Source organism: Acipenser ruthenus, chromosome 26 (genome assembly GCF_902713425.1).
Source record: "Acipenser ruthenus chromosome 26, fAciRut3.2 maternal haplotype, whole genome shotgun sequence".
Taxonomy (NCBI): Eukaryota; Metazoa; Chordata; class Actinopteri; order Acipenseriformes; family Acipenseridae; genus Acipenser; species Acipenser ruthenus.
In genome coordinates, this window is record NC_081214.1 from 20,355,525 (window position 1) to 20,382,336 (window position 26,812).

The 26,812-nt window shown below is 40.0% G+C and overlaps 4 protein-coding genes and 1 long non-coding RNA gene across 6 annotated transcripts; 4 read left to right on the top strand and 1 right to left on the bottom strand.

The window, feature by feature from the left end:
* Positions 1-404: 404 nt before the first annotated feature.
* LOC117430482 (TLR adapter interacting with SLC15A4 on the lysosome-like) lies at positions 405-4,213 on the top strand. Of its 2 annotated transcripts, none has more exons than XM_034050544.3 (3): positions 405-547; positions 1,944-2,119; positions 2,470-4,213. In XM_034050544.3, exons 2-3 carry the CDS (start codon positions 1,948-1,950, stop codon positions 3,249-3,251), a joined length of 954 nt encoding a protein of 317 aa, XP_033906435.1. In that variant the 5' UTR covers positions 405-547; positions 1,944-1,947; the 3' UTR covers positions 3,252-4,213. The 2 variants fall into 2 exon arrangements, with proteins under 2 accessions (XP_033906435.1, XP_033906436.1); XM_034050545.3 differs by having other exon boundaries at positions 2,473-4,213.
* On the bottom strand, positions 623-5,799 carry LOC117430483 (uncharacterized). The gene is made up of 4 exons (XR_009308989.1): positions 5,223-5,799; positions 3,123-3,210; positions 1,927-2,064; positions 623-1,408 (listed from the first exon to the last, which is right to left on the bottom strand). It is a non-coding gene; the product is annotated as an uncharacterized LOC117430483 (long non-coding RNA).
* Positions 5,800-8,547: 2,748 nt separating this feature from the next.
* On the top strand, positions 8,548-11,893 carry LOC117430225 (nuclear receptor subfamily 0 group B member 2-like). Its single transcript, XM_034050062.3, has 2 exons — positions 8,548-9,175; positions 10,696-11,893. Exons 1-2 carry the CDS (start codon positions 8,668-8,670, stop codon positions 10,935-10,937), a joined length of 750 nt encoding a protein of 249 aa, XP_033905953.2. The 5' UTR covers positions 8,548-8,667; the 3' UTR covers positions 10,938-11,893.
* Positions 11,894-13,398: 1,505 nt separating this feature from the next.
* Positions 13,399-22,903, top strand: LOC117430174 (sodium/hydrogen exchanger 2-like). Its single transcript, XM_059001513.1, has 12 exons — positions 13,399-13,709; positions 14,319-14,782; positions 15,211-15,461; positions 16,042-16,259; positions 16,582-16,778; positions 16,885-16,974; positions 17,178-17,248; positions 17,355-17,510; positions 18,076-18,181; positions 18,332-18,442; positions 18,882-18,945; positions 19,754-22,903. Exons 1-12 carry the CDS (start codon positions 13,481-13,483, stop codon positions 19,960-19,962), a joined length of 2,166 nt encoding a protein of 721 aa, XP_058857496.1. The 5' UTR covers positions 13,399-13,480; the 3' UTR covers positions 19,963-22,903.
* A 106-nt stretch (positions 22,904-23,009) lies between these two features.
* On the top strand, positions 23,010-24,473 carry LOC117430411 (transmembrane protein 182-like). Its single transcript, XM_059001514.1, has 3 exons — positions 23,010-23,174; positions 23,645-23,743; positions 24,360-24,473. The coding sequence occupies exons 1-3, from the start codon at positions 23,027-23,029 to the stop codon at positions 24,392-24,394; spliced, it is 282 nt and encodes a 93-aa protein (XP_058857497.1). The 5' UTR covers positions 23,010-23,026; the 3' UTR covers positions 24,395-24,473.
* Positions 24,474-26,812: the final 2,339 nt, after the last annotated feature.

Sequence of the window (26,812 nt, forward strand, 5' to 3'; positions counted from 1 at the left end):
CCACACAATGGTTTGGGCTTTGGTCACAACTTTGTAGCTCCATCAGGTGTTTATTATTTATGTCTACAGCAGGGTGCGATTTGATGGGGGGGGGGGGTGATAAATGCTTGTTTTTACTCCCTGGCTCTGTACTTTCAGTTGTCATCCCGGGGGGGGGGATAAATTTCCCCCCGATAAATTATTTTACTGCTGCCATAGAGTGTTAATAATACAAAATACCCCATGAATTTGGGCATACTGAAAAAGCATGCACAAACCATCCGCTTTTCTTTAAAAAAAAATTAAATTGCTAAATGGCTGCTTCTGTTAAAATGAATTCTACGCTAAGTTCCTGTTTCTGAGGGGGGGACAGTGCCTTAACATTATGAGCAAGCATTTTAATTTGCAGAAGTCCAAGACCCAGCCAGACCTATCTTACTCTTTGTTTTTGGCATTGTGTATCATCAGAAGACCAGAGTGACTGTCTGGTTTGCATCATAGCCACTCTACAGAAACAAGAACCATTCATTTAAATTGACAGATAATTGATTGATCCGAGCAGGGCTTGGTGAGTACACATTGACATCTTTATAAATCTATTATACATGATTGATAGTCTGACACAGGGAATCATATTATTCTATCAAGCCACGGACTTAAACACCTTTCCTGTCAATAGCAGCTACATGATCCTGTCATTGGAATGTGTTGCTAAAAATGATGCCAATGCAAATTGTCTGTCTACTTGCTGTATATGGCACTACACTATTATTTTGCTACTAACTGTATTTGTAAGTATGAGGTTGTTCTTGTTGTGATGTTGATTTTCAAGCAGCATTGGGAATGTGTGAGGCAAATAGGTTTTTCATATTGAATGTTTATTTCATATTATTATTATTATTATTTATTTCTTAGCAGACGCCCTTATCCAGGGCGACTTACAATCGCAAGCAAATACAAATACATTCAAGTGTTACAATACAAGTAATACAATAAGAGCAAGAAATACAATAATTTTTGTTCAAGTGTGACAAACCATAATTCAATAATACAGCAGATAATAGTGATAGTTACATCAGGATATGATTAAATAGTGATAGTTACATCAGGATATGATTAAGTACAAAATACTACAGGTTAAACACTTGGCAGATTACAATATTCTGAAGTACAGGATTAAATGCAGTAAAATAGGGGGCAGATAAGAGCAAAATAAAGCACATTTAAATGAAGGGTGATAGTGTCCCAGGATACAACAGAGGAGTTCTACAGGTGCTATTTGAAGAGGTGAGTCTTAAGGAGGCGCCGGAATGTGGTCAGGGACTGGGCAGTCCTGACATCTGTAGGAAGGTCGTTCCACCACTGCAGAGCAAGGGTGGAGAAGGAGCGGGCTCGGGAGGCAGGGGAGCGTAGCGGAGGTAGAGACAGTCTATACAATACATATCATTTTTGTGTAAATGAAGTCTAAATGTTGTAAAACTTAATAAGTAACAGCACACTATTTACAACTTGATCTGTTCTAGCACTGAGCCCCTGAACAAAGTTTTTTCAGTACTTCAAAAAAAAACATCCATGATGCAACTGGGAATGAACAACTCAGGGAGCTTGAAAAGCTGATAAACTTGAACAATACCAGCGTTCAAAGTTTTTTGTTAAAATGAATGTTTTTTTATGCACATTTTGCACTGGGGACTATAAATTTGTTCAAGTATGAAATGCGTACTGTGTCCGGTGAAGTCACTGACACTTTTCTAAGTAGAGGAAGTAACACTGGTGGTGTACATTGCTTATTTCCACAGCATACTATTTATATGTGGGTGTGGGTGGAATTATGTATCATTGAGCCACAAAAGTAAATCTTCCTTCTCCTGTCTGCATAGCTGCTAGGAACTTTGAAGTGGATTCTGAAGCAGGACAAAGTGTTGGCGTGTTTAAGCTGACCTTTACCTTTTCCTCATTGACAGAGCCATGCTAGCAGAGGGCTTCATCCGGGTCATTGGATACCAGGACAGCAGGTACACAGCCACTCCCATGAGCCTCCACTGTCAGGATGGAGGGAAAGACAAACCCAACCAGGAGGATGCACTGAAAACAGACTTTGTATTAGCAGAGTTCCCAGCGTGTACTGAAGCAACACAAGGTATGCACTTCAGGGCTTTCAGTATCAGGGTATAGTTAAGCTATAGGGTTAGAGTACTGTATCTTGTTGTAGCTCTGTTTAATTATTCAAAGCAGAAGTCAATAAAGAGGGAGTTAAAATCGAAATATGTAAGCAATTAAGTAGAATACAGTAGGCTATAATATGTTATGTGCCACACAGTCACAAGAGAATGTTATATACTATTTCACTAATAAATATTTTCCACTGCTGAGAGAACTTGGCCAGGGTAGTGGGATAAATCCCTCGCTCTTCTTCAATAGCTGGACATCCACAAATAGCCATAAACACTGTTTTAGAAGTGAGCTAATGTTTTCTCTACTTCTATTTAGCAGAGAAAAATGCAGAGCTTCCTCCGGCACAGAAGTCCACTGATTCCCTTAAGCAGCCCTCTCCACTAACTCAACGGCTGCAGGTTCCACCTTACAAACAGAAAGTGTCCTGCGCTCGTCCTATTCCTGCCAGTCCCCAAGACAGCTACAATGGACTAGAGCTTTACCGTTCCTGGTCTTGCACAAGTATCTGCAAGAACTATCCGGACCTCCAGATCCGAGGGGATCACATTGGAAACGTCAGCTCTGTTGGTTCTGGATTAGCCATCCGGGAATACGAGTATGAGACCTGCAGTGGACCTCTTTTGCAATCTGGAGACCTGGAAGATCTGGAGCTGGAACAGTCCACTGCAAACCACCAGGAGGATGAGCTGTACCGAGAAGAACCATCGGATGAAGGCTACTTAGCTCTGGACCGCAGCATTACTTTGCAGCAGGAGCCCCTCTCCAACTCCATGCTCAACAGCTATCTGGAGAAGAAGGTGTTGGAGGTCTACAAGCAATACCTGGAGGACAGTTTGACCAAGTGTGCCTCCCCCAGTCACACGTTGGCCCATAGCTTTGTCATGCAGAACGTCAACCAGATCAGCATGCTGATCTCTCAGGAGAAGAAGATGGAAACCTCCAAGGTTCGGAGCATGGTCCTTAATTACCTGTTCAGCGCCATCAGCGGGAACAGCTCTGAGTTCAGCACGCCCAATCTGCACTTCTCAAACCTGGAGCAGAAGAGATATCCAGAGTCTTCCAAGAAAAAGACCACGATCAGCCATCAAGCCTTGTAGAAACTGAAATAACAGTACTTCCCACACATTACAGAAGTGGATCTCAATTCCACCTCTGAAGAACAATTTGAAAAATACCAGTGCATTACCAAATAGAAACAGTAGCAGAAAAATATGGAGACAACAGTATTAACATAAATGGCAACTCATTGAATTAAGAACAAATATTGCATAGCGGTCCTGATATGGCAACATGATGTTAGACCCAGCAATATATGATCAGTGTGAATTGATTGGCACAGGAACAAGTTTGTTCTTAAGAGCTGGATTGTATTTTTATTAGCATAACAAGTCTAAGAACAAAATGCAATGAACAAATACAACAATACAGTTTGTAGTGCATTCTTTTTAGACCCGTGCTGGTACTGGAAAAGGGAAAATCACTGAACATCAAGATGTTTGTAAAAGTTTTTAACCAGTGCTCAATCCAATCAGAGAGCATACGATTTATAAAATGAAAAGGAAAAAATGTATTGTAGGGGGCAAAATAAGGACTAGGGTTGAGAAACACTGCTGTACCTATTTAAGCAAATTACACAATTACTATAATGATTTTAAACCCTCTGTGTGAAATGTAAAGAATCCCATTATACTTATTCCAAAATTCAGTTATTATCAGAAAATTCAGTTGCAGGTATTTCTAAGTAAAAATGTTTACTGTGGTACAGTGTTAAAAACTCACTTCTATATACTGTGAAGCATGAATTTAGTACTGTATTTGTAAGTCATTATAAAGTTAATTGTTTTAAAATTCTACAGACGAAGCACATCCGGATGTTTGTTTTATCTGCGAACTCTATTGTAAAATTCTCTATTTCTATATGTTTTTGTGACTGTACATTTCCAGTGCTTGCTTCTATGATCTTACTGAAATTTAAACCATGTTTAAAATAAAATATCAATATGTGAATAAATGCTGTGTTTCTGGTTAAAAAAATAGATTAAAAATTGAAAATACGGGTACCAAACAATGATCCTAAGCGTATGTCTTATGTAATAGTTTAAATAATTAGAGTGGAAAAGCATAGCAAAGTAATATTTTAAAGGTGTGCAACAGGAATTACTGTGCGTATGTGATCAGAAGACTGGTATATTAATATTCATGGGATTAAGAGTGACAGTTCTGCATGTGTAGTGTATCTCACAACAACTTTCAAAAGCATTCCTTTCTATAAGAGCATGATTTGGGAATGCAATCAACTCTGTGGTACACTGTGGTAAAAGCATAGTAAAGAGTATTAAGCAGAAGTGTGTGACCAGAGTCAAACACAGATAGGTACGGGAAATCACAGATACATTATGTTACAGCATGGTCAGCACTGTGAATCCATAATGTAAGCAATGGAAAAGCATTATAAAGTGTATAATGACCATGCAAATGTACTATGGTAAACTAAGAACTTCAGGAAAGGCATTTAAATACCGAATACATTTCTTACAAATTGTTTTTTATTGAAGTAAAATCTAACACAGGGCTTAAATTTCAGATTTCTTTTTGTTTTGCACCAATTCCTCCTATTTATTTCTTTAAAGGAGAACATATTATCAAAGTGCTGTATTATATGCATGTAACTTGACAAAGGCAAATGCATTGTTTTTAACTAGAAAGGGCATTTTAGTTTCACTTTCTGAAAAAAGGGTAGCAAGGAATTAGGTCAGGTTGTAAATACTGATGACGAGACACTGCACCTTTACATCTTGCTTGAAAGAGAAGTAACAGCTTCTTACTTTGTTTTACAAGAAAATAAATTAGTACTATTAGTATTATTAGTAAAATACAGCAGTAAAAAAATAGCAAATTGAGAAGCTGATATGCTCTAGAATAACAATTTGAAAGCTAAACAAACAGAAAGGATATATTTGTAAGGGTTTTTAGGACAACAAGGCACAGCACTAATTGCAAAAGAACCTCTCAGACAAAGGGAACAGTAACAAAAACTAGCAAATCACATTTAAATTAAAGCTACTTACAGTTTAACTCGTTTATTAGGTTCCAGACAATTCATCTTTTTGGCTGCCTGCTGTTTGTGTGTGGAAACCACAGATTCACTGGAAACAGTAGTTGGCTAAGCCTAGTACAGAGGAATCAGGGATGCAGTGTCCTTGAGGCAGGCGGGGGTGTTATTAGCGATGCTGGAAGAGAGTGAAAGGCCTTCTCCCAGTTAATATGAAACGGAACGCAGTGAACGCAAGTTCCAGGAGACCTTGCATTCAAAGGGTCTCGGAAACTAATGAAAAGGATAATTACTCGACAGCAACAAAAAGAAATCTGCTTCCTGTGTAACAGTAAGCAAGGACGAACGCTTCTTAATGGTGCTCATCAAACCAAACAGACACCAACAACAAAGCCAGCAGCTGACACATCTATTAGCATTTTACCCAGCTGAGTTTCTTTCATTTTACTGTTATTGTTGTTGTTATCACTTGTGTTGAGCGTTTCTACAGAAAGGACAGGCTTGTTTTGACAAGATTACAAAAAAAATGAAAGCTTCTCCAGATTGAACTGTTCTGAAGGATCTCAAGGATATGGACAGCAGCAAGGTCAACACAGACAAAGTTAATAAAAGCTCTAGCTTAGTTCAAATGAGGGAGGGAGGGTTATGAGTACTAATGGAGAGCTGTTTAGAAAACATGGATGCAGTAGGTGTCTTAGTAATAGGAAAGTCTTCTTCAGTGTTATTTTGTCAAAATGTTTACCTGAAATTAATAATAATAATAATAATAATAATAATAATAATAATAATAATAATAATAATAATAATAATAATAATAATAATAATAACAACTGTTGCTGTTTGTACTGGGTGAGTGGGTGTGTGTTCATGCTTGGCACCGGAATCAAACTCAACATGAAACTAAAGGTCAGAGAAGACAGTTGACAGCCCAGCTTAAAGAGTAACTCCCTGCACCTCAAAGGGAATCCGCCTGGAGCTGAGCGGGAATTAAGGGGCACCGTATCCTGTATTGATCACCAGGACGATGAATACATGTTCCCACTAGGGAGGCTCCACTGCAAGCACACTGTCAAGGACTATCGATTGTACCTGGCGCAAGCCTTGGCCTGTTAGATTTGCTACTGTCAGGCTGCAGCCCAGCTTCCAGCCCTGCATGGAAGCGTGGCCTTGTCTGGAGATTTACACTGCAGTAATTAAAGCACGGCCGCGGGGCCTTCCAGTAATAGAAGCAGGCTTTATGGAAACACCAAGGCCAGTCCTGTCACAATAATCTACTACATATGTCAGCAGAAGCTCCAGCTTCAGTCTACCTGGGAAACTTGGAGTTCCTCTTAAGGAGGGTGAAGCGCTGTAGCACACAAAGGCACTGTATCAACAGCGGCTGGGTGCTCAGATGCAAACCATACACAAGCTAGATAAATGACAAATCACACAAAGGCACTGTATCAACAGCGGCTGGGTGCTCAGATGCACCTACTGGTTTCCTTATATAAGTATACTAGTCATGGTAAAAGCACTGTAAAAGTAAACCATCCACAAGCTAGATAAATATATATGGTAACTCTGTGGTTAACCATAAACGCACAACATAAGCAATATAAGCATGGGAAAAGCCTGGTAATCTGTGAAATGACAGTGCACATTTACCATGTAAGCTTTTATAAGGGTTATGCAGCAGTGGCAACACAATAGATTTGAGGTACTATATATTATTAACTAACTGTTAACACAAAATAAACAACATTTGCTGCAAACAATAAACTAAAACAGTGCCCCTTTAAATAACATAACTTGTAACAGCTTCAATTCAAGTAACAAAAACAATACAGTTTTGATTTGGGTAACTTGTGAGAATTGCTTGAAAATGTTTAAGATTTTTGCTTCAACATTTGCCAGAAAACGATGCCAGAAGTTGTGATTCACGGCCTTGTTTATTTCTTGTCCACTTGTATTTTTGAGAGTCAGACTGCAGTGTGAACTCTGAGAACCGTAAATCCCACACTGCCTTGATGCCCCAGAACCTCACTTCCCATTATTCTTCTTTCATGTGTTATTTTTCAAAGTAATATTTCCTAATCATTTCTTGGAACACAATATACCATTTCCCTCTGTTGTCTTTACAAATATTATGTTTCCTTTCCTTTATATTAGATTTGCAGAAAAACAAAACAAAAGCAACACTCCCTTATCTTGCAACATATTCTGTTATATTATTTGAAGAACTTAAAGGGGTGTTACACACAGAACTTTCACTTCCCATCTTAAAGTTAGCCATGGCAAATTTCCATTGCAGTTTATTATGCATTGCCCATGCTTATTTGCAATTTTCCAGTGGTTTAACATAAGCCTTCTTCTCTGTGATTTCCCTTGCTTGGTTGTGCTTTGAATTACTTCCACTGTGATCTATGTTATCACCACATTACTGTAATGCAGTTATAAGGGCAGGAGCAAGGCTCAAACTATATGTTGTGGCTGTGCTTCTATTCACAGGGAATTGGTTCTTGTCAGAGTAATTAAGTGCTAATTACATTTTGATTTGTGCATCGGGGAACAGAACAAGAAAAACATCTCTGTTAATGGCTTGTTGTTTAGATCTGTGATGAGCTGGCTGCTGCTCATCACTGGTTAACAAAACTGAAGTCAAGTTTAAAGATCAAGCTAGAAAACTTGATTATGTAAGAAGAAAAAAAAACTGGACTTACAGTCAATCAATACGCATGTCAGTCACTGCATGGTGTGAGCGAGCGACTGCTTGCTGCATCCTGGTATATTAATAATGAAGAGAAAAAGAAGGAAATATCTAAAACATCTCTTAACCCATTAAGTGTCATTGTCCTCATTTGAGGACAGGCTAGTTTGTAATATTTTTTTGAGTATTTTTAACTGGCACCTACCTGTTATTTAAATATTCTCTTTAACTATAATGTTATGATAACTTATTCTAATTTTGTTAACCGCAAAAGTAAAAATGTAATGTATCCGATTACATAAATACAGCTTGTGTTCGGACTTTTTCAAAGAAAAATGAATTTGGTACTGCACAAAGTTATCCCTCCTACACTATTGGATAGAAATAGGGTCCCAGTGGAAGTAAGACACAGAGCTGTAGTTAGTTTTTAACAGATCTGCCTTATCTTAGTGCACAGAAATATCGCTTAATAAGTTGGAAAACAATTTGACCCAAACAGCTAGCTATAATCCCTGCCAGGTTTATTTTTTCTTGTTTTTTTTACAATTGCAATTCTGACCTTGGAAGTTGCAAACAGTGCTGTTCAATGCTAACAGGCAGCCAGGAATATAAAAGGATCTATCAGCACTCCTCTCTCTCTCTCTCTCTCTCTCGCTCTCTCTCTCTCTCTCTCTCTCTCTTTCTCTTTTCACCCCTCCTCACTCACGTAACATCATAACAGTTCAGCGTGAGCAAGAGGAAGCAGCCCTGACAGGTCAGCCACTGCAGCCTGATGGCTTCCAGCTTGAACCCCAGTCTGCTGCTGATGGGCAGGTGCAGCTGTCAGGGGCAGTCGGAGGAGAAGTGTAGCACCAGCATCCTCTACCAGCTCCTGAACCGGGGCTGCCAGTGTGGGGCTGCCCAAGAGAGGGCGCTTTTATCCCCATGGGCCGCTAGCAAGACAGCCTCCGAGGTACTGCTGAAAACGGTGGAGTTTGTAAAGAAGCTGCCCTCCTTTCTGGCACTGCCCCCCCAGGACTGTGCCAAGCTGCTCCAGGAAGGCTGGGCGCCACTCTTTCTGTTGGGTTTGGCTCAGGAGAAGCTGGACTTCCACCTGGCGTCACCCAAAAAGAGCATCCTGCTGGGGATCCTGACAGAAAAGCAGCAGCAACAGGGAGACTCTGGGGGACAATACAGGGAGAAGCTGGGGAAAGCCAAAGAGTTCTTGAACCAGTGCTGGAGTCTGGATATAAGCACCAAGGAGTATGTCTATCTCAAAGGGATTGTCCTCTTCAGTCCTGGTGAGCCACCAGGCAGACAGCCAACCTTTTATTTTTTTTATATATATTTGTTAGTTTTTTTTATGAATATTATTGGTCACGTTTTAAAGCTAAGCTGCATTGAGTGCACTGTTTTGTTTCTTAGTGGAGAAAACTTGAGTTAAATTTACAACACTAGAATTTAACTGACATTTCACCCTGAAAGTGGCTTTTGAGTATTTCCTTTCTAATCGTTTTGTGTTTTCTTCTTTTTGAAACACTGGTGGAACTACATTTTATGCTGTCAAAAACATTTTGTAATATTGCCCAGACTGCAGTGTCGGTGTGGCCACTGTTCTAACTCCAATGACCCAGTAGGGTGCTATGATATGCTCATTGTGGTGCTATATTTCAGATTAATTGTTTTTTTTTAGAAAATAAAAAGGCACTATTTCAAAGCAGAGCCGACGTGTTGCCCCAGGTATTCTGTTTAAATGATTCGTTCAAAATGCTGTTCTGGGCAAAATTTCTTCCAGCCTTGGATAATTTAATTGAAAAAGTATTTCCAAGTCCCCATAAATGAGACAGGACATCCCTGGGATTTGGCTACAATATCCTGTGCTTCAGCAGACATGTACCATTGAAATCCTGCAATAATTGTAGTAATTAATATTTAATAATATTAATGCAAATAGTTGGCTTTGAAGGTAGCATGCATTATTTGTTGTCAATTAGAGTTTTTTTTTTGAAGATTACGTAACACTCACAATAAATATCTTATGGTTTTGTACTGAGCGGAACTGTAGGGGTTGTGACAGTGCTGTAATAAACGATAGGATTTCTCATGGGTATGACGTGGAGCTGGTTGTTTCTAAATGTTGCAATGCACTGCTGTACTTTTTCCACTGTTTAATTTATTTTACTGGGAAAAACTCAATTTACTGACATATGATGTTGAACATGGTCATCTATGCTAGGGAAGAGGGAGACAGAACCACACGTGGAATTAATTCCGCAAGCGAATGGGACGCTGGGGATTAGCTGCTATTTATTCCACCTGAAACTTTTCCAGGATCCCACTGAAAATTAAACCTTGGTCTAAGCTCTATTAGCCATAGTCAAGAGACTAGAAGTTGGGTGACTGTCTATCTGTAATTTACATTAAATAATAAGTAGCTTCAAATGTTATTTTTCCGTGTTTATTTTTTTTTTAATTATTTGAGTGGTACTATTATGAGATATTAGTGCTCCATTTATGAGTTCTTAGATTTTTTTCCCCTACATCTGTCTTTATTGGTCTCTTACTGTAGCCTGCCTGGATAATCCTAAATGCACTGAGCAGAATTCAATGACAAAGTGAAAAGGATATCAGCTAGATAACAGAGCAATACTGGAGCAACATAACCAAATCCCTCCAGCATAGAGCTAGTTTAACAATCTACAGTATACTGACTGGTTCATGTGTTATATTATGCTCTTTGGCTATGAAGCTCAAATGTTTGCTGTATTGTTTTGCACTGTAATCTTTAATAATAACTGGCCTTGTGTCTGATCCTCCCCAGCTGCCCCAGGCTTGCTGTGGCCCCATCACATCCACTACCTTCAGCAGGAAGCCAAGATGACCTTACAGGAGCACATGAGCTCCCTGTATCCCGGCGCCCCCTCTCGACTCTCACAGCTCCTCCTGACCCTCGATGCCCTGCGGACCATCAGTGCCAGGGGCATCACAGAGCTCTTCTTCCAGCCAGTCATAGGAAACACAGACATGGGGGTGCTGCTGCTGGAGCTGCTTTACCCCAGCTAATGCTGACTTTTCACCTGCTCTGAACTGAACTGAGGGATGAAGCTGCAATACACAAAAACTGCTTTTACAATATTCCAGAATGATATTCGTGAGTCATTGTGTCAGACAGCTCCCTATCACCCATACAGGTCCACTATTATTAACAAACTCCAGATTGTTCATATATGAAAAAGAAATATAAATATTTCACAACTGTATTTCATATTTCGTAGTTTTCATGAATTGTCTTGGTCCTGCTAAATGTATACAAGCTACATCGATCATATATTTATGACGTATGTTCATGTTTAAAATATTTTTTAAATCTAATAAATTCACAAATATATTTTTTTAGATATGTAATTGTATAAAATTGGCATATGGATTTCATTTCAGTTTTAAATATTTTGTTTGGGTGTATTTCACATGTTGTGCTTTTTATATGTGCATGCTTAGTTGCTCCTATATGAATTTCATTTCATATCAACAAGAAAGACAACTTGTTCCTGAATTCCTACTGCATTTACACACTGTTGTGACCTTTCTTCTCATCATCTGTATTTGTATTATTAAATGGGATGTAGAATGGAACGTGCACTTTGTGAGTGGAAATTATTCATACTGGAGTCTACTGGAATCCAATCCAGCCATTAGTTTAAAAAAACGAAAATATTGGGGATTCCAGAGGAAGCGTTGTATTTGCTCTGGTGCTCCTGCGGGTTAAGGAGGACTGTGTCTCCTCATCGTCCTCCAGAGGCTGGAAGCTTGCTGACATCTGCTGTCGAGTTCCTGGGTGTAAAGAGGAGTTTGGGGATTGGAGAAGGCCCACTGAAACAGCTGAGCCCTCTAAATAAAACGAAATAAACAAATAAACAAAGCATAACCCAACTTCCCCAACACTCACTTATTAACAGTACTGCAATTACAAATGTGTATCTTTTACTTGTTTTTCATTGAGGTAAGTTGTATTGCACTGTACTGTCAATTTATGACCAATTACACATTTATTAGCAGCAGTGTGGAGTAGTGGTTAGGGCTCTGGACTCTTAACCGGAGGATCGTGGGTTCTATCCCAGGTGGAGGACACTGCTGCTGTACCCTTGAGCAAGGTACTTTACCTAGATTGCTCCAGTAAAAACCCAACTGTATAAATGGGTAATTGTATGTAAAAATAATGTGATATCTTGTAACAATCGCCCTGGATAAGGGCGTCAGCTAAGAAATAAATAATAATAATAATAATAATTAGTGTTATTATCTTTACTGCATTTGACTAAACAGCAAAACACCTTGATGGGCTAAAATGTGAACTAATAAATATATAGAGAGAGCAATAAGCAATGATAATATTATAATATTAAAAAAATGGAAAACAATCGATTTGGATTATGGCATATGGTAACTATTCATATCCTTATTGGATATAATTAACATATTTTCTTAATTACCTGACTTCTAAAAGCATCAGCATGTTTTTTGAAGGGTTAAATCTAAACTTCTGCTAAGAAGCATTCATTCAAAGGCTGTCATCTTTTGCTAAAGTGAAGTACTGCGAGTCAATATCATTTGTATTTAAATTAACATTGGTTTATTGTACAGGAGCGATAACAGGAGTCTGTTACAATAACGTGTTTTTGGTCAAAAATGATCTAAACAGAAACAGCAATCCATAATTAAACAAAACACAATTACCCAGGGCTGGAAGGAAGTGTGCCCAGACCAGCATTTTGAACCAGTAATTTAACCAGAATACCTGGGGCAACATGTCTGCTCTACTCTGAAATAATGTCATGGCTTCTTTATTTTCAGGTAATCATGTTAACAAGGTAATCAATTAAATATCAAAAATACAATCTTTTTAGAATGTTTCAGACAGAAATAGAATGTTTTGTGAACAATGCCTACTTGACATAATTTCAGTATAATATTGGCATGTCAGTAGTTTGGTTTGCAATCAAAACTTTCAAAAAGTTCTGTGTCTTAACAGCAGATCACTTCACAGTCACATCTCTTTTCCAATGCCCAGCAAACCAGGATTTAATGGAGTGATCACCAAGATTAAAATCAATGTTCTTACTCTTTCTCATTAGCGATTACCATTGATCATTCCTAACTGTATAATAAAGTGACTATTGCTTACGGGTATCCATTCACATTGTGTGCTGTATGTCAATTTCATTTCAGTGGCCTTATTATAACCAGTCCTGCAGTCTACCAGGCAGCAACAGTATATACATGTACCTATTGCACTATTGTATCTGCTGTCAGAATCTGCTGAAAATATCTTGTAAAACAACCAACCAATCAAAAGGATTTCGTCACAGTAAAAGGGGGCCAGTGGAGGGCATTTGTCAAACAATACTAAAACAACAACACTATTATGGATCCCTTCCAGTCTCTAATCATTGCAAACTAATGGATTCCAGTGCACATTAAAGTAAGTGCATCAATAACCCTCTGTGCAGCCGAGCGCAGTCCCGACTGGGTGTGGTGTGGAGGCACAGAAAGAGCTTTAACCCAGGCCAGTGCATTAGGCAGGCGGACTTGCTTCTCCCGACACTGCCATGGTCAGGCTCTTGGCTCTTGCTCTAGTTGGGTTCCTATCAAGCAGAGAATTGGCCGTTTCTTCTGCAGGTGATGCTAGCTTCAAGACTTCAGAAGCCCACAGCAATGCCCTGGATCCCAGGCTCCACAATGGGTCAGAGCTGAAGGTATTCACTTTCGATTACACCCATGTACAAGCGCCTTTTGAAATAGCCCTATGGATTATGCTGGCGTCTCTGGCCAAATTAGGTAAGCACACTTTTGTTACGTATTGTAATGTGCTCAGGATTTATTTCTGATACTGTGTTTATCTCTTTGTATCCAGTGAAGGCTATGCATCAGTTCACTGAGTTGGGACTGGGGTCACCTGAGAGATCCCAATATTAAGTTTCTGAGCTGGTGGGATTCAAACCCAGGGGCTAGTCATTTGTTTGGTTTCAATCTCATAGGTGACATCTATAGATTTAAGTGTTGATCTGTTTATTTCCATCTAGTCTATCTACTGTATATATTCCTACTTTCACTCATCCACCTAGCCTAACAGGTCTTTACTGACCTGCTTACCTATACAGTAGATTATATATTATTTTTAGTATAAGGTACAATAAAGTACAAGGTAAAGTTAACCAGCTTATCATTAAGACCACTCAGTCAATTAGGAAAAACATGATATGCCTTTACTATGACTAACTCTTTAAAGATGTGTTACATAATTTATGGGGCCAAAGATTTGTTGACAATGTTGGACTGTCTACACTTTCTACAAATGACCAGACGTGCACAGAAAAGCCACCATGTGTGGTGTAATGACGACAACGCGTGCTGGTTACAGACGGTCCTCTCTGTGTTCCCTGGTAGGGTTCCACCTGTACCGTCGTCTCCCTGCAGTGGTGCCGGAGAGCTGCCTGCTCATCATGGTGGGGTTGCTGGTGGGCGGGGTTATATACGGGGCCCCGCACCAGACCAGTCCTTTCTTGAGTACAGACGTCTTCTTCTTGTACCTGCTGCCTCCAATCGTCCTGGACGCGGGCTACTTCCTGCCCATCCGACTCTTCTTCGAGAACCTGGGCACCATCCTGTGCTACGCTGTGCTGGGAACGTTCTGGAACGTCTTCGGGATCGGCCTGTCTCTGTATGGGATCTGTCAGGTGGGGCCCTTTGGGCTGGGCGACGTGTCCCTCCTCCAGGCCTTGCTCTTCGGGAGCCTGATCGCTGCGGTGGATCCTGTGGCTGTCCTTTCAGTCTTTGAGGAGATTCACGTCAACGAGCAGCTCCACATCCTGGTCTTTGGAGAGTCGCTGCTCAACGATGCCGTCACTGTGGTATGCACTGGTTATTACATGCACTGGTTATTATTTATTATTACACTTAGTTTAAATAGAGCAAGACACTGATATGTGTAACATATACTGTAGTATATCACTTGCTTTCCTAAAATCTCTTTTGATTACCTAAACAGCAGAAGATCTTAATATCACTGCATAAAACTGCTTTATCGAGGACCTCTTTAGGTCATATTTGAATTATCTTCAGTGAGGTTAATAACAAGGTCACAATGGTTGCAGTATTTTGATCCGCTGTTGTGTCGATATTAAAATGATGCTGATCAGAATCACAAACGGGTGCTGTGAAACAGAAGATAAACAGCGTATAGACAGCAGGAAGGATTCCTGTTAGATATTCCCTTGACCTACTCCATCTACAGTACTAACACTGCATGAATAAATGAGGACTCTCCCACTCGCTGCAGGTCCTCTACAAGCTGTTTGAAGCATTCTGTCAGATGCCAACGATCTCTGCAGTGGATGTGGTGGCTGGGATCGGCCAGTTCTTCATGGTGGCGGTGGGGGGGGTGGCGGTGGGCATAGTCTACGGGTTCATTGCGGCTCTGACAACGCGTTTCACGGAGAAGATCCAGGTGATCGAGCCTCTCTCTGTCTTCCTGTACAGCTACCTGTCTTATCTGACATCTGAAATGTTTCACTTCTCTGGCATCATGGCGTAAGTACAGTGGGAACCAGTTGCCTTTTCAGTGTATAATGTATTCGTATCACATCAAACTGTTCAGAAGTAAAAAGGAGCTTGAAGAAAACGAACTGCACACTGCATTCTGTAACTGAAGTCTGCAATTGAGGCTCGGTGTACCACTTCTCACTTCTCTAGGCTGTTTGCATGGTATTGAAAAGAAAAGCTCAGGTGATTTGGTCCTGTAGTTGGTCCAGTATTGTGCAAATCATACCTCTTTTTTTTTTATTAACTTTTGCATTTTAATTTAGGCTTGAGTGTTTTAAGTTATGGATATACTAAAATTCAACTTAACCATCCAAAAATTGCAGAATATTTCTTGTATATCTTGTGGTACTTTGTGTTTTCCTGTATTTGGACATTTCTTTCTATACAGGATCATATGACTATTCCGGTACAGTAGGTTTTATTCTGATGAGTTATTGCCAAGCTTTTAGCTTTGTTCACTTCTCAGAAACTGCATTCCAAAACCTCATACAATTACACCCAGACAATACGCCTAAGTATCCATTGATGGAAACCACGTTCAACTGCTGTCTGACCTTCTTTCTCTCAGCATTATAACTTGTGCAGTGACTATGAAGCAGTATGTGGAGTCGAATGTTTCCCAGAAGTCACGCACCACTATCAAGTACTTCATGAAGATGTGGAGCAGCGTCAGTGAGACCCTCATCTTTATCTTCCTGGGAGTCTCCACGGTCAGAGACAGCCACGATTGGAGCTGGCCTTACATCTCCTTCACACTTTTCTTCTGTCTGCTCTGGAGAGCTCTAGGCAAGTGGGAGGAAATATGTGAAGCTTAACCCTATACAAGCCCTTATAAATATGCACTGTTGTATTCCAGGGTGAACCCATAGCAAAGTAAACTTGTACATAAGTATTTGAAAAGCCAGTGGAAATGCTGGACTTGCTACACTTCATAATGGTAAATGACATCACCAGCTGTGTTTTTGAGGAGGTATGTCGGGTTTCAGTGTGGCAAGGGATTATTAGTTACTCATTTACCAGCATTCTCATATTAAAATATTTTGCTGTGGAGGTCAGGGGTGCATCCAGATGGAAACAAAGTATCATAATGTGCGTGTTCCATTTTTAGGAGTTATTTTTCTGACCTCCATTGTGAACAAGTTCCGTATGAATACCATCACCTTTAAAGACCAGTTCATCATTGCCTACGGTGGTCTCAGAGGAGCAATCTCCTTTTCTCTGGTCTTCCTACTTGATGACTTCCCCAGGAAGAAGCTCTTCATTACTGCCACAATAGTGGTCATCCTCTTCACTGTCTTTGTGCAGGTACATTGCAACCCCTCATAAGATATTGCTCCATACTGTTTAAATGCCATCTTAGTTTCCCAAGGGAAGCATAGAATTGGAGGCTCACTGTGTCCTTCTGTTACAGGGAATGACAATCAAACCACTGGTTGAGCTGCTGGAAGTTAAGAAAACAAGAAAAGCTCCTCCCACTGTGAGTGAGGAGATCCACTGCAGGGTAGGTAAAGACTGACCAGCCCTGCTGCTTATCTCTTCTTACATTTGTATTCTTCCTTGCTTGGACACTAGTTGAATAACAAGTTTGCAGACGACAGTGCTGTGTTACCTGCTGGTCCTTCCTCAAGCTGGTTAGTGTATTATCCAGTTTCTATTCTTTCAGTGCTACTCTTACTTAAATAAAGCTAGCTGTGTTTCCTCTAGCTTCTGGACCACATACTGGCTGGAGTTGAAGACATCAGTGGGCACTGGGGCCAGCATTACTGGAAGGACAAGTGAGTCTTTTATCAGTGAATCAGACTCTTCAACAGCATAGATAAGCTATAACACACAAGGAGGAATGTGATGATTATGTATGTATGTGGATTTTTTTTTTTGTAGATTTCAATATTTCAACAAGAAGTATTTGAAGACGTTTTTAATCCGAGGGGACAAACAGCCAAACTCCAGCATCGTCCTCTTTTACCAGAAGCTGGAGAAAAAACATGCTTTTGAGTTCAACGAGTCCGAAGAGTTGATCCGACCACCTCATCCGCCGTGGGTAGCAAATTGCCTTCACAAATATCACTTATCACATTCACAGGCTGCTTTTAGGCTCCATGAGTTTATCACTACTGGCTGGTCAAGTTTCCTTTTAGCTGATATTGCATCAAGGCAGTTTTACAGGACGCTGGTGCATTAGGGACTATTAGGAAATAAAATATGAGCATAGCTGAACTGCGTGGCATGGTATTTGATCGACTGTGCGGTATTGAAGGTCAAGAGCTGCTGTGTAATGGAAAGAAGTAAAGATTTATCAGTGATTGAAAGGGTATGCAGCTGTTGCATTTGTATCTCAGAATAAAGACATGCCACAAAACTTTACAGAATGGGAAATTACATTTTGTTCCATTACAGTTGAAAGACAATTGCTGCAGAGTATTGTGACATCTGAGAGATGTCAATCAATGTACACAGTGACTAAACATTGCATGCACTGTGCAGGGAGTTGAAGGTTGGTCCACTTAAGGAACTTCCTAACAAAGTGCCCACAACCTGAGTTTAGATCTGTACCTGAAAATGTGTTTTGTGCCGTAATCGTGCTCTCTTGTTTCTGCTGTAGAGGAGACTGCCAAAAACCAGCGCCCAGCGTATCACCTCTTCTGCCTGATGAGCTTGACAGCATCAGGACCATCCTGACCAGGAACCTGTTCCACATCAGGAGAAAGGTGAACGAACCAGGGCGGAGAAAAAGACCCTAAATAATTGAACTGGGGGATTGGGCAGAGAGCTGTATAAAACCCTAACTGCTGTTGTGTGTGCATTGTAGTAGGGTTACTTTATAATTTGTAATAATGTATCACTTATTTCCTGTACAGACGCCAGCCTACAACAGACATACCCTGCAGCGGGATGGGAATGCAGAGGAGATGAAAGAGATTCTGCTCAGGAGACGCCAGAGTCTGGGGGGGAACCTCACCAGAAAACGGGTACCCGTCTTTGCTTCAGCTACAAAGTCTAGACTTACAAATAAGTTAGACAAGTACTTTCATTTAGCCTCAGACATTTAAAGACCCTTGTCAAAAATCCTAGCATTTTCAATATCTATTCAATTACGTAGATGTGTAGTTTCTTTAAGTTTTATCTTTTTTAAATTCTGGAAGGTGGGTTTTTTGAGTAGTAGCAAACAATCCCAGTATTTAACTGTTTAGAAAAAGTTTTAAGAAATTGCACCACAAATACCTGTGCCATTCATCTATAATTCATTTCAGATTTGATTTCAAGGTGCTATAAACATCCTTGTTTTTGTTTTAAACTTCAGTGAAGTTCATTGGTAGATACAACTGCAGAACCACAGTGGTTTATCATGTTTATCCTGGATAGCAGTGATTTCTATTAAAGCTCTGTTTGTTTCCTTTAACTCTAAAGGGTGGTACCAGTGAGTCAGACAAGGAGCTAAGCAAAGAGAAACGATTAACAAGATCTCATACTGGTAATCTAAACTATTATACTTAGTTACTGTAGAATGATATCATCTCTTTATTGATAGTTACAGTTTATTGTGTTAAATTTACCCCATGCTTATACCATGCCTTCACTATGCTTTACCCTGTTATTTCTATACTTTCCGTCTGTACTTTACCATGCTTTCACAACAGCTTGTCTTAGAGCACTTTGCAATGCTTTCACCACGGTTATTTACATGCCTGATTTCTTAGTGTGTAATGTAGAAACAGTCCAGGTTCAATATGTGAAATGAAAATTTTGAGGAAACCACACACTCACTGGCACTTTTTCAATTTCTGCTCCAAAATGTTTGACCGGATATTACAGCTTTGAATGGTTACAACCATGAACGAGTTTGTGTTTTCAAATTTTTTGAAGGGGAATTTGCTACTGAATAATATGAAATAAACAGCACACTTTCTATAGCTTAATAAACAACCTTTCAAGTTATAGAATGAACGATAACTAATCTAACCTCACTTAAAGTAAGATATTAAAATAAATACACAATGTTGTTGTCTATACAATTTTTCTAAAATGCAGCTGGTTCAAATTCCACCATTCTTTCAATCACTAAACAGGACTGGAATATTGACAGAAATGCACTAAAGAGACTCTGGGTGTCTCAAATGGGTGTTTGCTTTTCATAATGTTGGCACAAAAACTTTGAGCTGTGCCAGTGGATATATTTACAGCTGGCATTGTTCAGATCAATTAAATAGACCTACTTTGAAAAAAGGAGTTTTTAAGAAGCTTTACAAATCCCCATTCCTTCCTATTCCATCTCTCCACAGTGGGTTCAGAGCACAAACCTGCTGTTGAAGTCGCTAAGCCTCTTCCATCTGACATCCCAGCATCCATGTGTGCTACTGGGGCTGGAGGCATGGAGAACGGACCCGGTTTAAATGAAAGCACCCAGTCACCTGGAGGCAGCACCCGAAACAGAAGAGACAAACCTCAGAAAACACTGAGCTTTTCTTTTCAAAATGAAACTCAAGAGTAAAGAGTCTTACAAAAGGAAAACAAAAGGTGCAAAAGGATGGTTTAAGCTGCACAGAAGATCTTGAAAAGGGTTCCAACCAACACAGAAATACACCTATCACAGCAAAGAACACATCAAAGGCATTGCTATAGGCGGCTTTCTTTCACAAGGAGTACCTGCTGGTTGTTTATATAAAACGGTTTACTGTTTCCGATTGTAAAATTATTGACAGCTGATTTAAAATTCACACTTACAGTATAGACAGTGTATAACTAAAGCATGCATGAGGCAGGCTGCTGAACAGCAACATTTTAAGATTAATATATAGTTCTGCTGGAAGACTGAATAGCAGTTAAAGGTTTAGGAAAATTTGTGATCTAAGGTTAGGATTGGGTTTTATGTGAAGATACTCCTGGAGAACTGAATGATCATGGAGCATTTGGTTGTGGATGAGATATTTAACTTACATTTAGCAGCTATTGGGTAAATGCATGTTACAGGAGGACTGGATCATTGTGCACTTTCTTTACCTGGTTTTAAACCAGGGGTGTCCAATCGCGGACCTGGAGGGCCATTCCACTCCAGGTTTAACAGGTACAATTATATAATAAACTACTTCAGGGTCTGGGTCTGCATTAGTTCAATTAAACCATTTAGAACAGGGTTGGAACAAAGACTAGGAGTGGAAGGGCCACTTTGGACACCACTGTTTTAAACCATGGGTCATTCCCTGTATATATACTGTTTTGTTCTGTAATACACTATAACTGCTGCACCACTGTAATTTCCAAACATTACATAAATTATATTCAACCAATAGTTTTTAAATACATCAACAAAACATCATTAAAGATTGCAGTAGCCCGAGTCACATACAGCATCAATCTCTCAAGGACGGAGAGGAGAAGCAAAACAAGATAAATTCTGTGGCTGCACTCATCTTTGATAAAAGAGTGCCCTCTTGTGGCCATTGTACTTTACTACACTTTTCTGATCAAACATGGTGCTAATAAAACAGAAACTCTTTTTTTGCAGTTTTATGCTGGAGCAGTTATTGTTATGCCTGTTCTGAATATACAATTCTGTTAAATTGGGTGCATTACCCAATAGGAGTGGGTTGGAATTGCTGCTTAGGTTAGCATTTTGTACTATGTATCTGGCAAAAAGCATTTCAAGTATGAAATAGACATGTAAGAAAAATCACCAAGTAAAATCTATCACCCTTATAATGCTAGGGGACTAACGGTGATATTGTGTCCTTGCACCCTATTGACAGTGTTTTGGCAGGTATCTCTAATATTTTGTCCAAACCTCTGTGTAATTTTAGATCTGCTACATCCACAGGTTCTATTTACTTTGGTTAAACCCTGGTAAAACAAAGTGTAACAAATACACAATATAAAAATGGAAAAGCTGTGGTTTAACTGCAGAATACTCAGAATACTGTGCGAACCTACCATGGTTAATATTTAGATGGGTATTGAACTAAATCAAGTAACCACTTTGATTTTTAGATCTAAACGCCAAACCAAATGTATCAAATACACTGGCGTGTCTAAATAGCTTGGTCAGGCTACACCACACGCCCTAATGCTAACTATTCAGAGAAGCTTAAATATGCAGCCTGCATTTACTGTGTCGTTTATTTTTTGGATCCTACGCTGGTTCACATAGAGGAGCCAAATAGTTAAGCGTGCCTTTAAAAATAAAACGGCCAAACTTGTTTGATGCTTTCAAGCAAATTGGTTTAAAATGCACAGCAATAGACAACGAAACACACCAGCACCAATTATTATTTTTAAACCAACATTAACTGTGCTGTTACTTTAGCTCAGTTTTCTTTTTAATTACTGTACTTGTGTTCGCGTGATTATCCCAGTCCCCTGTGAAAATCATACCAGTCTCGAGTCTCACAAGCTGCTGTTAATTCTTAAAATAGCCCCCCAAACTACCCTTCTCCCCCTGTCATTCTTTCACCCGCTTCTCCGACCGAACTTTCCCCTCATACCGCTCCATAGTTCTGCTCAGAAGCCTTTCCCCTGGTTTCACAATGAAAGTCGGTATAGCAGCACTGGTAGCGGGGGTCGTCGGTTCCATTGGTGTTCTCTGTTTTTTAACGGCCTTTGGGACTGACTACTGGCTGTTGGCCAGTGAGAACTGCGCTGCTGACGAACATATGCAACCCGAAACTAGCACTTCTGGGCTCGCTAATAATACAGAGGTTAGGTAATTTTTAGTTTTTTTATACTTTATTGTTTTAAAGATGCAACAAACCCTCAATAAAAGTTTACCACAGTATTTTCGCACGATATTTTTTTGGAGTTTTACTACCATGATATTGGCATGGTTACTGCATACTATGCATTTACTACAACATGTTTTGCCATATTTTTTAATATGCTTTACCATACCTCGGTATAATGTACAATGCTTGCCTATGTTCTACCACGATTTCACTATGCTTCACTACACTTTGCTTTTAATATGGTAAACTTTTAATAAGGGATAGACAATCTTTTTGGATAAAATTGTTACCGTACCTTATCATATTCTGCTACTATACTGCAACAACCTCAACAGCCCTTTTAAATTTGTAATTGGACATTTTAATTAAAACAGATGCTTTGCACTTTTACAGATAGTAGTTTTAATAGACCGATGCTGTGTGTAATCTGCATTGATTGAGTTGACTGTTGGCACACATTTCCACCACTTGCTGGATTTCGTGACAGGTGAAGAAGACTGCTGACCATTTCTCAATTCCTTCCTTCTAGAAAGATGGGGGTTTAAATCTACAAAAGTTTTTTTTCTGTTTTTAGTGTTATCTGTTTTGAGAGTGTGCTTCATGAAATGTCATTGATTTGTGCAACCTCGGGAAGCACCTACCAACTGAGCTCTCACCATCACCCCTCTGTTGATTGGTTGTTTTTGCCACTGTGACTGAAACTGATTGATGGCAGAGATTTATGACAGCTATTATACTGTATATTACATAATATATTTGTAATGTGCATATGAATGAACATATTGCAGGTGATTCTATTGTTTTGTTACATGTACTTGTTTTTTGATATGTTACATCCGCATGAAACCGTCTCCTATTCTAATACAGAATCAGACTGTAAAGGTTGAGAACAATTTATCAGAGATCCGCTTTCACCACGAAGGCTTCTTCTGGAGGTGCTGGTTCACTGAGGATGTCTCCCACGACAGCATATGGAACTTCCTGTTCAGTAGGTGTCATTGTTAACCGTCTCTGAAGGAATGTCACATCCCTTATCAAAGATACATGCTACAGATTAAACAAATGGGATAGGTAGAGAGATATATGGATAGATAGATCTGCTATTACATTAGACTGCACTGTCCTCTACTAATATATTTCAATTGAAACAGAAAAATGCTTTTGAAACCTACATGGAATTTATGATGGTCTGTGACTAGGCACTGTACCTTACACAGTACTAAGTAGGGTTTGATACTTTGCCACATGAAACTTCAGTTATATGAATATCATTTAGATCACTTACTTACAGGATAAGACAACTCAGCACAACATGTACGAATTGCTTCAAATAATATACAATTACCGGGAATCTTTACACACAAAGACCTTCATTATTTTCAAAACGCCAGCACAGACATAGATGATGATACATGAACAACAACAGTTATACAATTCATGATCATTCTACCTTTCCAGCAAATCAGCCTCCATCCAAATACTGTGTTCATGGATACCTCTTTCCCTTGCCCATTTCAATCGGACCAGTTCCCCATCCCTCCTATGATGCTGCTGCAGGTATGTTGAAGCACACACTGAACATAGCTGCTTTGAACAGGCTTAAGGTTGCTTCTCTGGATACACCAGGAACATAAAGTACCTGCTAATATCGAGTAATTCACTAAGGAGGGACTGTTCCAAGAAAACTCTAGATTGAACTCGTGACCAGTTAAAATGAGTTGATCCTTTGTCAGCATATTGTACAGTATATACAACATTTGAATTATGGAAACTACTTTAAAAGAACCAAACTCTGTCAAGTTGTTTGTTTATCAGTTTTATAATGTGTATGTTTCTTCTTTAAAAAAAAAAATAGAAATTAATTAAAGACTGAAGTAAACGATTTGAAAGTCTGTCCACTTTTAAGTTTCTTTTTAGTTAAACTGTTTACTTAATGGGTGTTTGGGTGAGTTATTAGTATTTTCAATATGCTAGTACTGTAAATATTTAACAATCACATACCCAAGAAGGATATCCAACACAAGGACATATTTCTTTATTTGAACCTACATTAATTTACAGCAAAATACAATGTGTAAGGAGCAAAAATAACCAGTATAGGCCTTCCACATTACCGCCACTGAATTCTTTCTGACAGTCATTCTAACAAGATGTGGTCTGTTTGTCTCCCCAGTATTCCGTGGGTTCTGGACAGCATTCATTGTTTAAGCTGTCACTGCCAGTCTGGTGGGCGTGTTCCTGCTGGTGTGTGCTGTGCCCTTCATGAGCGCCAAGCTGTACAAACTGGGAGGAGGGTTCCTTATCACAGCTGGTGAGCGTCACAGTGCCCGGGGATCACAGCATTTTAAAGAGAGGGCATGAACTGTATGTGCGGGTTGGGGATCATGGAGGGGGTGGATTGTAACAGTAATCCTTAAGCGGGAAAGTGCAGGATATAAATGAGGCAGTCTGGAATTGAAGGCATTTAAATGAAAAGCCGTGGGGGGGCTGGCTGCTCCTCTCTGTTCCTGGTAGAGGTGTGGTCAGGCTCATGGTTATCAGGTTTCTGTCCCCTGTATGTTCCAGTGATGGAACACACTCATCACATTAGAATGCCTTACACGGACAGGCCAGCAATACCTTTTCTTAGAACTAGCATGTGTGTGTGCAGTTAGGTAAATGTTTTAACTTCCATTTCAAAACAGACCTATACAATATTGTTGATTAGTGCAGAACTATAGAAAGGGAAAGTTCAGAACTGCACACAGAGTTGTATCTAACTCCCATCGCATCTAAGCTAACGCAATGGTATCTAATAATAAGCAAGACGTTTTTTTAAAATGTCTGTTGTAATCTGCTTTGTCATGTCTCAGGGGGGCTGTTCGTCGTGCTGATCGCTCTGTTTGTGCTGTGGAAGGAGCTGGTTGCAGACATGAATAAGTATATCTTGCTGGAGAGGAGTCTAATCTGCCTGGATACAGAGGTGTATGTACAATACGGCTGGTCATTCATGTTCTCCACGGCCGGGATCCCATTGGTCCTCCTCAGCGGGCTGCTCTTTTATTTTATTGGCTGGCACAATCAGAGGAACAAATGATAGACTTCAAGGGGCGGGAGTCTTCTTTTTGTTTTAACTATACCTATAAGCTTTGTGGAATAAACATTCTCATTAATTATCTGCTATGATGAGAAAGTTAAAACATAAGATTTTAAGCAAAAAAGGAAATGAAAATCTTTTTCTGAGTTTCGGAGTTTCTGTACCAGGGGTTTGCTGTGTGGGGAGGCAGCCTCTTATGCAGAGACGAATTATACTCTGTATGGGCTCTTAAAAGGCTCTGTCACACATAAAGGCCTTTCGTATTTGCATGATTCATTTGTGTGGCAGAATCTGGACAGCTTTTTTAGAAGCCCTTTCATAGAGCCCCTGTGCTCTGACAGCCCTTCAGGAACCAGAGTGCCCCCGACAGTGACAGCTCAGCAGCAGACTCACAGCTTTGATGTGGGACTGTTTGCAGCACTGTGCAGCTCTGTGCAGCCCTATGCAGCTCTGTGCAGCTCTATGCAGCTCTGTGCAGCTCTATGCAGCTCTGTGCAGCCGTGCAGCTCTGTGCAGCCCTGTGCAGCTCTGTGCAGTTCTGTGCAGCCCTATGCAGCTCTGTGCAGCCCTGTGCAGCTCTGTTGGGGGGGGGGGGGGGGGGGGGGTGAAACACAAAGCAGAATGGAGACCAGGGGCGATGGGAGCAGCCAGTCCACTTCGGGGGGTGTCCAATGGTGTATGGGTGCAGGAAATATTAGATCAATATAAAAATTTTTTGTTACAGGCCATGTTTCAATCTGCCCCATTGATCCAGGCTGTAATAGTAAAATGGTGATGGCAGAATCCCCAAATCAAACAGTTTGAATTGCTGCTATTGAAAACCAATGCCACTGATTTCAGATTTCATTACAGATACACTGACAATGCAGCCCCAAATTCTAATGGGATAGATCAGTTTCCTATGCAAATACATTTCCATGTCCTACACAAACTCAGTTTGTGTGAAATTAAATTTTAAACTTTACATTAATCCCCCAACCCTAGACAGTTCAGAATACAAGCACAGTATAGTGAAGAATAACCAAACATGCTATTCAGTTGTAGAAAGCCCATGGAGCACAGGTGACAACAGATCTAACCTAGAGGTCAAGGCTCAGCAGGCAAGGGCTCGGACCAAAAAATGTAACACCCGCTAAACCCTGTCAATAGGGTACAGGGCCACCATAAGCAGCATGGTCAGCAAATCTGTAGGAGATTGACTTGAGGGATACGTGATTCAATGAATATGCCATTCTTCAATTGAAGTTGTGGTTGGAAATCTGTAATTAAAACAACGTCAAGCAGGTGCACCAATGTATGCAAGCGGTCAAATGTGAGAAGTGGCATTCACCGTTCTTATACAGTACTGTAGGGTCGGCTTCTCTGTTTTTGCTGAAGGCACTTCATAAGGAAGACATTTTTCCCATTTCATTTTACACGCCTGCTGTTGTTATCATCAAACATGACCCAAGTTGTTTTTAAGCATCTGTTTGTCTTTCTTGCTGTGCTATTTAGTTCACATGGCTTTAGCTTTTCACATACAGTCGTGTGCACACAAACACACAAGCACA